A 13,056-nucleotide genomic window follows, 5' to 3' on the forward strand; every position below is an offset into this window, starting at 1 on the left:
ACTTATATCTTTGTCTGTTTGGACATGTGTTTTAAAGGTAAAATCATAGGCGGTACAGTCGTGTAGGGTGGCAGCGTTCACGATTACTTAATAAAGTTTATGATTTAACTTAATTACATCATACAGTACAATAGCATGAGTGTAGTTCACAATAGTGTGAAACATTATTGCTTTTTGTCACATAATTGTAATGCGCAATGTGACCAGCAATGCATGTAAATAACGAACATGACACTGTAAAAATCTTAGGAAGATTTTGTTCTCCATTGCTTAACTTTAATTCCAAATGTTCCACAGTTGCTGCTGTGCTTGTTTCCTTAACTTTCCATTGTGCCAGCATTGCACTGCGATAGTGGGGTTTCCCTCTACGTCATTCTCCGGGTTTCCCCCAGTGCACTTGAGCGCACACGCGGACATGAGGGATAGTAGTCCATTTTTAAAATGATGTGTTCTGGTGATTTGTTTGGACATTTCATATAAATTAATCAGTTCAAATAAAAAATCACAGATTCACAAGTCCATTGAACCTTAATTCTTTTTTAATAAAAATATTTTGGTAATTGCAGCTGTTCATCAGTACGTTTTTGATTCAGTTATATACAGTTGTGTTTTATTACTTTTATTTATTATAAATTATTATTATAATTATTTTTTCAATTTAATGTTGCTACTCTAATCTATCATGTTTGATCTTGACAAAATGTGAGTTACCGCCACCACAATTAAATACGAATCCACTGACACAAGATGCAGGGCAGTCTGGTCTAAATAGATAGTGTGTACATTTATTTCGAGTTTTAATTTGTGTAAAAATTCCAGGTTTGTCCTGATCCAAAGATCCGGGTGAAAATCTAAACAAGTCTTCTACAATCTTTTGGAAACGGAATGCCACAACCCCCCCAACACAGCAGCTTTTTCACCTTAAAATTTTTTTAAAGTCCAAAATAATGCACTGAAATGTGTTGTTTAACAAGTGTCTCCACAAAACCCTTTAATATATTTGTTAATGTTTATTAAAAGAAAGTGTCTGTCTTTGCACGGGGGATGGGAAGAACATTGTGACCAATAGTAGATATTAGCCCTCATTTACAAGGCATTAGTTGGCCGTGTTTATTTATTTATTTGTAATTCATTTGGAAAAGTAAAATGTACCCAACAGACATGTCTTTATTGCATATATACAGATTTCTTCACATAAATATGATTTTATCTTATATTTCTATGTGTTAAAACAAGTTTCACACTTTTATCCACAAAACCCTTTAAAATATTTTATGCTAGTGTTTATTAAAAGAAAGAGTATGTCTTCACTGCTGACACGAAATGGGAAGAAAAGGAGGGTCAGGGAAATCCACATCACATGCAAAATCAACACCACAGACCGATACTCTACTGTTCACGGCATTTTTGTTAACAATACAGTGATTTTCCAGAACTGATCAAGACTACCACCCTCCCAGCCCTTACTTGAATCAAAGCCTTCTTTGTGTGACCTGATTTTCACTAAGCGCCTCCGATCACCATAAGAACAAAGTTTACTTTCCGTTATAACTCATTCCCTTTTTAGAAATTTTTTATTCCACATTTAAAATACATTGTTAATGTTTATTAAAATAAAGTGTATGTCTTCAGTGACATGAAATGGGGATGAACGAGTGGGATCGGAATAGAACGACTGAAATGGATCACTTGCAACTAAAGCCTGTCCTGACAGATCAAATAACAAATATTTTCCCCTCAAACAAATATTGTGATAGCCTATGATTTTATGCACCAAACACTATATTGATATTAAAGAAAACAAAATTGCTTAGTGGTTTAGAGCTGCTAATGACTAATCCATGCTGTGATTGCTGCAGTACTAAACCTATTCTGGTTGAGTACCTACTGTGGTTAGGTTAAATAACTCTTAAGATTTCTTAACTTTGGTAAATTGTAGTAAAACTACAATAAACAAGTAAATCTTAGGTTATTTTTTCATCATTATTTACCTGATCTAAGAATATTTTTTTGCAGTGCTGGCTTTCTCTAAACTGCTTATCCTATATGTTTCCTCAGCTCTTTGTCGTGTCTTTCGCCTGGGCCTACCACGAAATACCCAAGTATCAGCACCGAGACCCGGTGACATCTAAGGTGCTTCTTTGTGACCAGTGTCCACCCGGCACGGCTGTGGAGCGCCACTGCAGCGCAGAGGAACCTACTGTTTGTGCCCCCTGTCCAGAGAAACGCTTTGCAGAACAGTGGCACTGGGGAGACAGCTGTCAGCATTGTATGTCTGTCTGCAAGGAAAGACAGATTGTACAGAGGGAGTGTAACAGCACTCATGACAGGCTCTGCGAGTGTATTCACGGGTATCACCTGGTTGTGGAATTTTGCGTCCGACACACCACCTGCCCGCCTGGCTCTGGAGTCGTAGTACAGGGTAAGTACACTCATCACGTGTCAACTATACTACCTTGCCAATAGTATGTGGACACCCCCTTTTAATTAACAGGTTTTTCTAGGCCCCTTAAAGGGATAATTGTCCCAAAACTGAAAATTCTGCCATCATTTACTTAGCCTCAAAGAAGCCAGGCGCCATTTCCCAACATCAGTGCCTGACCTCACTGATGCTTCTGTGTCTGAATGGGAGCAAATACCCACAGCCATGTTTCAACATACTGTATAGTGAAAAGCCTTCCCAAAGGAGTGGAAGCTTTTATAGCAGCAAAGGAAGGACCAACTCCCTATTAATGCCCATGGTTTTGAAATTAAATGCTCAACAAGCCCAGTTGGGTGTGGTGTTTGGGTGTCCACATAGTTTGGGCCATATAGTGAATGTGCTTAAAGCTTATTCATGAATTTAAGAGCACCACTGTTCCAACCACTGTGTCTAAACACATCACTCAGCCATCTCACAGATTTGCCAGACATCTCAGTCATTTCTCACGGATCAATTTCAAACATCTCATTCACCAGTTTCACACATTGTGAGAATACCTCACTTCCTCAGATCACTTCATTCCATTTCAATTATAGTTATTGGGGAGCCACAGAGGTTTGAAACTCAAGCTGGTTTTCTGTGTCATTCAGCTGACCCTGAATTAAACCCACAATTTACTCATATTCCTTGTTTTTACCATTTTAAATCTGTTTCAAGGTTAAGATAACACTCTCATTTCGAAGGACCATACACTTGCAGTCGGCCAATATCTCCCCTAAGCTTTCCCTGGCAGTCGGAACATTTGGATGCATGTACGTGTTGCCAGAGCGCTTGTTAATCATGCTATTTGTTGTGTCAGTTGAGAAAGATTGACGTGGCTGAATTCCAAGAGAGCAAGTGGAAGTAATAACTTCTGCCGTTAGTAATGGAGTATTTAAGTGACAGTGCTATTCATTAAACGGATAACACTGCGGGTTGTTATCACATTGGCCACCCCACCCAAACGTTAGCTATAGAAGCTAACTGGGTTGATCTGTCACATTCTTAAATTTGTGCATAATCCCAGATGTTTTTTCTTTACCTTTTGTCACTCTTTTTAATTCTTTCTTTCTCTGTGAATTACTGGTTTCCTAGCCCACATATACCACATCTTTAAAGGGAATTAACAGACCAAAACCTCACAATATTAAGAAATCTGAGAATCACCAGTGAAGATGGCAAGGTTTCGTATCTGTTTGGGTGATGTTACATTAATTGCAGAATTCTCATGAAAAAATAAACATCTCATATTTATACATATGCATTGTGGGGTATAGTCACATATATTTTGTCAATATATGCTTTTGTTTTGTAAAATATGAACCACAAATATAAGTTGAGCAGAAAAACTTTGGTTCCACCATAAGATGGCGACAGAGCTCCTTGTGTGCATACAGTTTATTGAGGACCTGTGCAGCCCTCTTCTGGCTGATTTGATTCTGTGAAATAACTAATATGCAGACAGACAGACAGACAGACAGCCAGATGGACTGTGCTTGTTTTGCACAGGCAAGCACCTCTTACATAATCAAAAATATAGTTACTCTTTAAAATTGCCAAATTTACTTATTAAACTCCTACCCGATCACTTTATGCAAAGTCATTCAGAGATATGACTCATTTTTTACCTAAACACGTAAGTGACTGGTTCCTTGTAGTCATGTGTGACATTTGGGTGAATTACATTTAGTGACTGATCCTAAAAACATCTCGTCATTATAACTGTCATTTCCTTTGTGTTGCACACCAAACCGTGTGGGTGTTCAGATTGAATTAGATGATATGTCACGATGTCTGAATTCTTACAGCGCTTTTACAAGGGATAATTGTATTCAAACAATTTTACATCTTCAAAGATATGGGTGTTTAAAAGATGTTATATTCGATTAAAAAGTGGGAAATAACCTACCTGTGACTTGTTGAAAGTTCATGCTCATGCTTTGTCCTGTTTGCATTTGATCTTTTAATGTTAGTGATGGACCAGTAGGTCTGTTCCACTGAATAGATCTTTAGTCATATGCAAGAAAACTAGCATTTCCTAATTTGACTATATAAATATGACCTTTTATGCAGTTGGACACCATTAATAGATTTTGATAATAAATTATAATGTATAGGGGTGGGTTACTCCCTTTAGGAAGTTAAGTGTCCTATGGTGTGTCATACTATACTTCATCTTCAGCTGTTTTTTTTATAGCATTTTGACAATTATTTTATAATTATCATATATGCAGCTTTGATGCTCAATTGACTGTAATTGAGACATTACATGTAATGTACTGTGTTTCTTTAAAAATGCATTTCTCTCACCGCATCCATTTACAATGAATTAGTTAAGTCAAAATGTGATTAAAAAGGGGGAAGAAAGGACCTAAGATATACATTTACATTATATAAATATACATTTTAACCTAATTGACGTTAAAATATAAAAGTCCTTGGACATGTTAAGTCAACTACCCATGTACCTGCTTTGCATAAGAAGTAGAACTAGATTTTGCTATTAATTTGTATTATAATGTTACATATTGTAATTGTGCATTTTGATTGTGTGTTTTGTAGGCACACCAGAGAGGGACACGGTGTGTGAGAAGTGTCCTCAGGGTTATTTCTCCAGCACATCCTCATCTATAGAGCCCTGCTTGCCCCACAGGGACTGCACTCGAATGGGTCTGAAGACCCTCAGAGCAGGCACAGCAACCCAGGACACACTGTGTGAGACTGAGAGTAAAGACTTCACCTTTGACTGCTCCCATCAGCACACAGAGTGTCAAACTGGTAAGATAGATCGACAGAGTCAAGTCAAATCATTTTTATTTGTAGAGCGCCTTTCACAACACACATTGTTTCAAAGCAGCTGTACAGAAGATCAGGCATTAACAGAAGATAAAACTGTAATATCTATAATGTTTTAGAGTCATCATTGTTTAAGATAGATAGATAGATGCAAGGCATTAATACCTGTTGATACACATTGTACCCTCCCATGGGCCTGACGTCAGTGCTTATATTTACGATACAATTTACCATCCATAAATATTATTAATTGACAAATTAGCTATCTTTTAAAAGGTCTAAGGGTTCAACATCAATATCCGGTCTCTGTTTCACGATAGAAATGCTCCAGCAACAATAATATTGTTATTTGTGTCAGGAGTACAAATCAAAACATCTATTTTGTGAAGTGCACCAGTCCCTCCTACAGCAAAGCACCCCCACAACATGATGATGCCACCCCCATGTTTCACAGTTGGGATGATGTTCTTCGGCTTGCAAGTCTAACCCTTTTTCCTCTAAACATAACAATGGTCATTGTAGGCAAAATGTTCAAGTTTTGTTTCATCAGACCAGAGGAAATTTCTCCAAAAAGTAAGATCTTTGTCTCCATGTGCACTTGCAAACTGTAGTCTGGCTTTTTTATGGCGGTCTTGGAGCAGTGGCTTCTTTCTTGCTGAGCAGACTTTCAGGTGTATGAACAGTATGTGAGCTAGGAATATATTTAAACTGTCCTTATTCTACATGATTATTATGTAAGGAAATGTTGGGTAATTTGCAATCGGATTACCCAAAGTATTTAACTAATACACCAGCACTTTGAGCAAAAGTCTGGAGATGTACTTGCGTGTCGTTGCGTTTCCTTGTGTTGCTTGGTTCTTTGGCATTTGAAGAAAGTTCGTTCTGTCGATATCGTGGACTCTGTAATGATCATGGATAGTTATTGTCTGGATGGATGATGACTCCCGTTGGGTGTGTGAACAGTAGAGCAGAGAGAGAGAGGGTTTTCCTTGGATTCTACATGGCACGGAGGCTGTGGCGCTCAAGAGAGCCGAAGAAGAGTGGAAACCAAGAGATAGGACCAAGAGACGAGTTCAAAAAAGAGGATTCCTAAGAGACAGTTTTCCTTGGTAGGAAAGTTTTGAACTGAAATTGGCCGCACCCCAAAGGTGTCCTGAGCCAATCAGAAGTGGCTTTTCAGGGTCACATGGTGGACTGGTCTGTCCTTTTCAAAGTTGATTAAGATCCTTTGTGTGGAGGATTCTTACAATTTCCCACTCAAAATATTGCATGTTTAATCATGAACTTTTATATCTTGAAAACGGTGCAAGAGACATGACATTCGTTGTCATCAACATTCTCTACGTAAACAAGCAAGCATTTACATACTAAATGTGACATACTTTTTTATGACTATTATACATGTAAGTAACAAAACATGAAAATCCCTGATTACAAATCATACTGGATAATTCATTGGTTTTACAACATGGATAAAACTTTACACGTTATGAGAAACCTGATTGTCAGGGTATATTATCAGGTTAAGCCTTGAATAGTTATCATTCTTAGTAGAATGAGCTGAATAATACAAGATTAAAGATTATAATCATTGATTTGTCAGTTATAAGTGATTACAAATCACTACAAATATTTTAAAAGGTATATCGGCTATAATCATTAATTTGTCAGTTATAAAATTGATCACAGGTCATAGAGTCATTTTCAGAATTATCTAGCAAGTCTAGGTATGGTGTATATTTTGGATCCAAATGCATTTTGTATTTTGCATATTTTATAGGGTTAACTCAGCAAAGCACTGTGACTTTGTGTGAAATGTTCCTGGATTAAGATGAAATGTCCTAGTATTAGAATCGTGCAACCCTGAGGGTCTTTACAAGGAAACCTTTCAAACAGAACCTGCTTTAGCTCTGTGTGGAAGTTCAGAAGGTCATGCTGAGGGGCCTCTCTGACCAATGACCTGTTTTGCTTTAAATCATGCCGTTTCAGTCTCTTTGACCATTTTATTGTTCAGAGGCAGGCCTCCGCTAGATTTCTTGGTGCCTTAGTTAAACAGAGTCTTTTAATTTATGACGTTGAGGAATTCCAGGGTTAAAAGGTTGGCTTTTTCTAGATTCAAGTCATATTGCTGCAATTCTTCTGCATTTAATATCCTACACAGGTTATGTCAATATAGGACTTGTTTTACTGTGGATATAGATACTTGTCTACCTGATTCCTCCAGCATCTTCACAAGGTCCTTTGCTGTTGTTCTAGGATTGATTTGCACTTTTTGCACCAAACTATGTTCATCTATAGGAGACAGAATGCATCTCCTTCCTCAGCGGTATGATGGCTGCGTGGGCCCATGGTGTTTATATTTGCATACTATTGTTTGTACAGATGAACGTGGTACCTTCAGGCATTTGGAAATTGCTCCCAAGGATGAACCAGACATGTTGAGGACCACAATTTTTTTTTCTGAGGTTTTGGCTGATTTCTTTTGATTTTCCCATGATGTCAAGAAAAGAGGCACTGAGTTTGAAGGTAGGCCATAAAATACATCCACAGGTACACCTCCAATTCAGTACACTTCCAATTAGAAGCTAATTGGCTAATTGCCTAAAGGCTTGACCTAATTTTCTGGAATTTTACAAGCTGCTTAAAGGCACAGTTAACTTAGTGATTGTAAACTTCTGACCCACTGAAATTGTGATATAGTCAATTAAAAGTGAAACAATCTGTAAACAATTGTTGGCAAAATGACTCGTGTCATGCACAAAGTAGATGTCTTAAACGACTTGCCAAAACAATAGTTTGCCAATCTGAAAACTTTGGAGTGGTTAAAAAAAATGAGTTTTTATGACTTCAAGCTAAATGTATGTAAACTTCTGTCTTCAACTGTTTGTTGTAAAACCATATATGATCTATACATTTGAGTCTCACAAACAAAACGAGCTTGACTCTAAAGTCCAATTTATTTTTTTATCCCCTTTTCTCCCCTATTTGGAATGCCCAATTTCCACTACTTAGTAGGTCCTCGTGGTGGCGCAGTTACTCACCTCAATCCGGGTGGCGGAGGACAAGTCTCAGTTGCCTCCGCTTCTGAGACTGTCAATCCGCACATCCACTCGTTGTGCATGACACCGCTGAGACTCCGCACATGGAGGCTCATGCTATTCTCCGTGATCCACACACAACTTACCACGCGCCCCATTGAGAGCGAGAACCACTAATCGCGACCAAGAGGAGGTTACCCCATGTGTCTCTATCCTCCCTAGCAACAGGGCCAATTTGGTTGCTTAGGAGACCTGGCTGGAGTCACTCAGCACACCCTGGATTCAAACTTGCGACTCCAGGGGTGGTATCCAAAGTCTGTTTTTAAAAATGTAGTTTTATTCATTATAGCAAACAGTGCAGTTGGATTTTGTAATATCTTGTGAGGCACAGCCGATCATTTTCTCTGTACGCCGCCAGCCATTGGCCTTGTGGTAAATTGTTGACGGACAGAACGTTTAGCCAATGAGAAGACAATTCCAACGATGTGCATGATGTAAATATTGTGCCGGTAGGCTTGAGTTTATTTCTGTTCTGCAATGAGCTATCCTGTGATGCATTTTGTGACAACACGGAAGTTGCTTCTGTATCCCGCAGTATTGCTGTAGTATTATTATAAGAACTTATAACTATTATAAGTAACATTGTAAGATACAGGCAGTACAGGATGTAATCAAAATAATCTGTATGGCCTAAAGATTGTTTTTGGACGCTGATTGTTGTCTGTATGGCCAGCCATCAGTGTAATGTCTGTGTATGCATGGAGACAAAAGATTGTTTTTGGAGAAAAACTTGTGTGCACTATTTGATATTTACCCACAGTTTTAAAATAATAAAACAAATTTTTTACATCATGAAATTGTGGGGAGTCATGTGACGCCATGTGAGGAGCGGATGTGTGAGCGACGAGCTCTGCACACTTTGCTGTTTTTTTTGGGGGGGGTTTCCCAATTTGGAATGTCCAATTCCCAATGTGCTTTAAGTCCTCGTGGTGGCGTAGTGACCTCAATCTGGGTGGCGGAGGACGAATCTCAGTTGCCTCCGCGTCTGAGACCATCAACCCGCGCATCTTATCACATGGCTTGTTGAGCGTGTTACCGCGGAGACATAGCGTGTGTGGAGGCTTCACGCCATCCACCGCGGCATCCGCGCGCAACTCACCACACGCCCCACCGAGAGCGCACCACATTATAGCGGTCACGAGGAGGTTACCCCGTGTGACTCTACCCTCCCTAGCAACCAGGCCAATTTGGTTGCTTAGGAGACCCGGCTGGAGTCACTCAGCACACCCTGGGATTTGAACTTGCAAACTCCAGGTGTGGTAGCCAGCGTCTTTTCCACTGAGCTACCCAGGCCCTTTGAAGTCAATATGTCAAAAAATTCAAAATCCTTGGGCTCTGGAGATATTAAAAGACACTTTTTAAAAAGACACAGCTGAAACCACTGACAAGCCTGCAGACCGGGGACTCGATTTGCACGGTGCAGTGGGAGAAATTCAGCGTCAACTGTCCAACATGTTTGTGATGCTGACAAAAGTTGTTGCTGACTTTTAAGATCTCGCTGTAATATGTCGATCGATTATTGCGATGGAAACAAAATTCTCTGAGTTGGTTACAAGAGTGACAGATGTTGAGAAGTGGATCAATTATCTGGAGTTATCAGAGAGGGAATTATCTGATAATACGCCAGCGACCAAAATTGGTTTGGAACATGTTCTTGAAAAGCTTGAAGATCTTGAGAATAGGAGCTGCAGGAATAACATCTGAATTGTTGGAATTCCTGAGCATGAGGAGGGCAGATATATGGTGAAATTCCTAGATGAGCTCTCTCCGAGTCTGCTCGACATAACAGGCCATAAGCTGGAAAACGAGCGAGCTCACAGAGTCCCGGCTCACAGATCGGCTTAGGGAGACAGACCTCGCTCAATCCTGGACAAATTCCTGAGATCATCCAATAAAGATCTTGTGTTACGTGAGGCGAGGAGCAAAGGAAAGCTTTCTTGGAAGAATCACAACATTTTCTTGTTCCCAGAATTTGTGAGTTCGACAAGAGAGAAATGTGATCTAAGGAATTCAAGAAACTCTTACATCAACGGAAGATCGCTTTTGCACTGATGTTCCCGGCCAAACTGAGAATAGAGACTAAGGTTGGCTGCAAAGTATTTTTATGCCTCAAGCAAGCACTGTCCTTCATAAAAACATTGGAGTGAGTAAGCCATTTGGTGTTTCTCATGTGAGTGGATTGACTCGCTGTACATTGACTTGACTGTCTAAGGAAGCTGGGCTCCATTTTTGTTTCTTTTTGTGTTGGTTCCGACTAGCGGCTGGAGTTTGTTTTGTGGCATGACACTCCTTCAAGAAACTTTTGCACTGACGGAAGATCGCTTTTACACTGAAGCTCCCGGCCAATGATAAGGATGACCGCAAAATATCTACATGCCTACAACAAGCGATGTCTTTTATAGAGTTGATGGACTGAGGAAATCATGGTGTGTTTCTTATGTGGCCTCTGAGTCAACTTGACTCATTAAATATACAATTGACCATCCGAGGAACCGGGACGCCTGTTTTGTTTGTTTTTGTGCTGGTTCTGCCTAGCAGCTGGAGTTTGTTTTGTGGAGGAACATTCCTTGGGGACAGTTGTGGATGAATCTGCTTGTTCTTTGTGCTTATGCCTTCTATTGGCTGGAGTTTGTTTTATAGATTTTCTTCTGTTATGTAATTTTGCCTCACAAAATTTTTATAGAAGCACCAGGCTTGTGCAATCCAACGGAAAGTTGTCGCAGGGACACTCGTAGGTGTGCATGGACTCTGAGTTTTGAGGGGTCGACGCCGGATGGTGCTGTTATGTGCGGGGTTGATGCGCACGTTTTTTCTTTTTTCTGTTTGTTTTGTTCGGGGGGAAGTTCGGGGTTTTACTGTTGCACTAATGTTGAAATGTGGTCTTTATAATTTTGTTTTGACACAATTTATACTTCATATTATATCAAAATGTCAAATGTTAATATGAGTGGATTGTCTCTCTCCACATGGAATGTGAATGGGTTGGGGCACCCCATAAAAAGTGCCAAGGCAGAGCTGAAGTGCCAAATGTCGTCTAATGGCCTCAGAGAATTGACCCGATTGAAATACAGATATAATACAATTTTGTCGCGGAAGGTGGAGTTTTGGTTATTCAGGGCAAGACAGTCATACTTTAAATCGGGGGACAAAGGAAAACTTTTGACTAGCTATATAAAACAGAGAGTCTTTTTCTACCATTCCCTCAGTGAAATCTGCTGGTGGTGAAATATTTACCTCGGCCACTGATATTTACATTTATGCATTTGGCAGACGCTTTTATCCAAAGTGACTTACAGTGCACTTATTACAGGGACAATCCCCCTGGAGCAACCTGGAGTTAAGTGCCTTGCTCAAGGACACAATGGTGATGGCTGTGGGGATTGAACCAGCAACCTTTTATTACCAGTTATGTGCTTTAGCCCACTACACCACCACCACTCCTATAAAATATTATATAATGCCTTTAAAGATATTAATAATGCCTTTAAAGAGTTCTATCTTGATCTTTATAGTTCCACGTCTTCGTCTACTGATGAAGATATTAGAAACTTTGTGGAACCATTAGAACTCACTAAACTGACAACTGAGCAAAAATATTCTCTTTTTTCTGAGATAACCTTGGAGGAGCTTGGTGCGGCAAGGCTACAGGCAAGGCTCCGAGCCGGATGGCTTTGCCGCTGAATTTTTTAGATCTTATGCTGCAGAATTGGCTCCACTTTTGTTAGAAGTTTATATGGAATCATTAAAGAATGGAAAGCTTCCCCCAACCATGACACAAGTCCGGATCAGTCTGATTCTTAAAAAGGACAAAGAAACAAATGAGTGTAAAAGTTACCATCCAATTTCCTTGATCCAGCTAGATGTAAACATTTTGTCAAAAATTCTGGCTAACCGATTAAGTAAAGTTATGACATCTCTTATACATATAGATCAGGTGGGGTTTATTCGGGGCCATAGCTCTTCTGATAACTTTAGGCATTTCATCAATATAATGTGGTCAGTGGCGAATGGTCAGACTCCGGTTACTGCATCTCACTTGATGCCGAAAAGGCATTTGATATGGTAGAATGGGATTATCTTTTTAAGATTTTGGAAATATATGGGTTCAGAAATACTTTTATTGGATGGATTAAGCTACTTTATAGACACCCTGTAGCGGCGGTACAAACAAATGTATTATTTTTAGATTATTTTACTCTGGATAGGGGCACCCATCAGGGTTGCCCTCTTTCCCCATTATTGTTCTGTCTTGCCCTGGAACCACCAGCAGCCGCGATAAGAAAGGAGGATGATTTTCCAGGGCTGGTGGTGGGAGGTGTGGCGCATAAGCTTCTGCTTTATGCAGATGATATTTTATTATTCATCTCCGACCCTTCTAGATCTATGCATTGCCTCCACAGAATTATCTATTCCTTTTCTAATTTTTCGGGATACATAGTTCATTGGTCTAAATATGAAGCTTTGGCTCTGACAGCATACTGCCCAGTAACGGCTTTTCAGCAGGACACCTTTCAATGGCCCAAACAGGGCATGAAGTATTTGGGTATTTTATTACCAGCAAATGTATGTGAATTAGTTAGTTAATTTTGACCCTTTAATAAAAAGGTTTTCGAGCAATTTGGGCAGGTGGGCCTCATTACATTTATCTATGATTGGGAAGGTTAATGTTATAAAAATGAATTGTATTCCAAAATTTAACTA

At 39.5% G+C, this 13,056-nt stretch overlaps 1 protein-coding gene across 1 annotated transcript in view; it reads left to right on the plus strand.

The window, feature by feature from the left end:
• LOC127454402 (tumor necrosis factor receptor superfamily member 11B-like) overlaps positions 1–13,056 on the plus strand; it is a 39,197-nt gene that overhangs the window by 9,603 nt on the left and 16,538 nt on the right. The window contains exons 2-3 of the mRNA XM_051721589.1: positions 2,059–2,422; positions 5,024–5,239. Of these exons, the coding sequence (XP_051577549.1) occupies positions 2,059–2,422; positions 5,024–5,239 (580 nt within the window). The remainder of the gene's footprint in view (positions 1–2,058; positions 2,423–5,023; positions 5,240–13,056) is intronic.

Source organism: Myxocyprinus asiaticus, chromosome 16 (assembly GCF_019703515.2).
Source record: "Myxocyprinus asiaticus isolate MX2 ecotype Aquarium Trade chromosome 16, UBuf_Myxa_2, whole genome shotgun sequence".
Lineage (NCBI taxonomy): Eukaryota > Metazoa > Chordata > Actinopteri > Cypriniformes > Catostomidae > Myxocyprinus > Myxocyprinus asiaticus.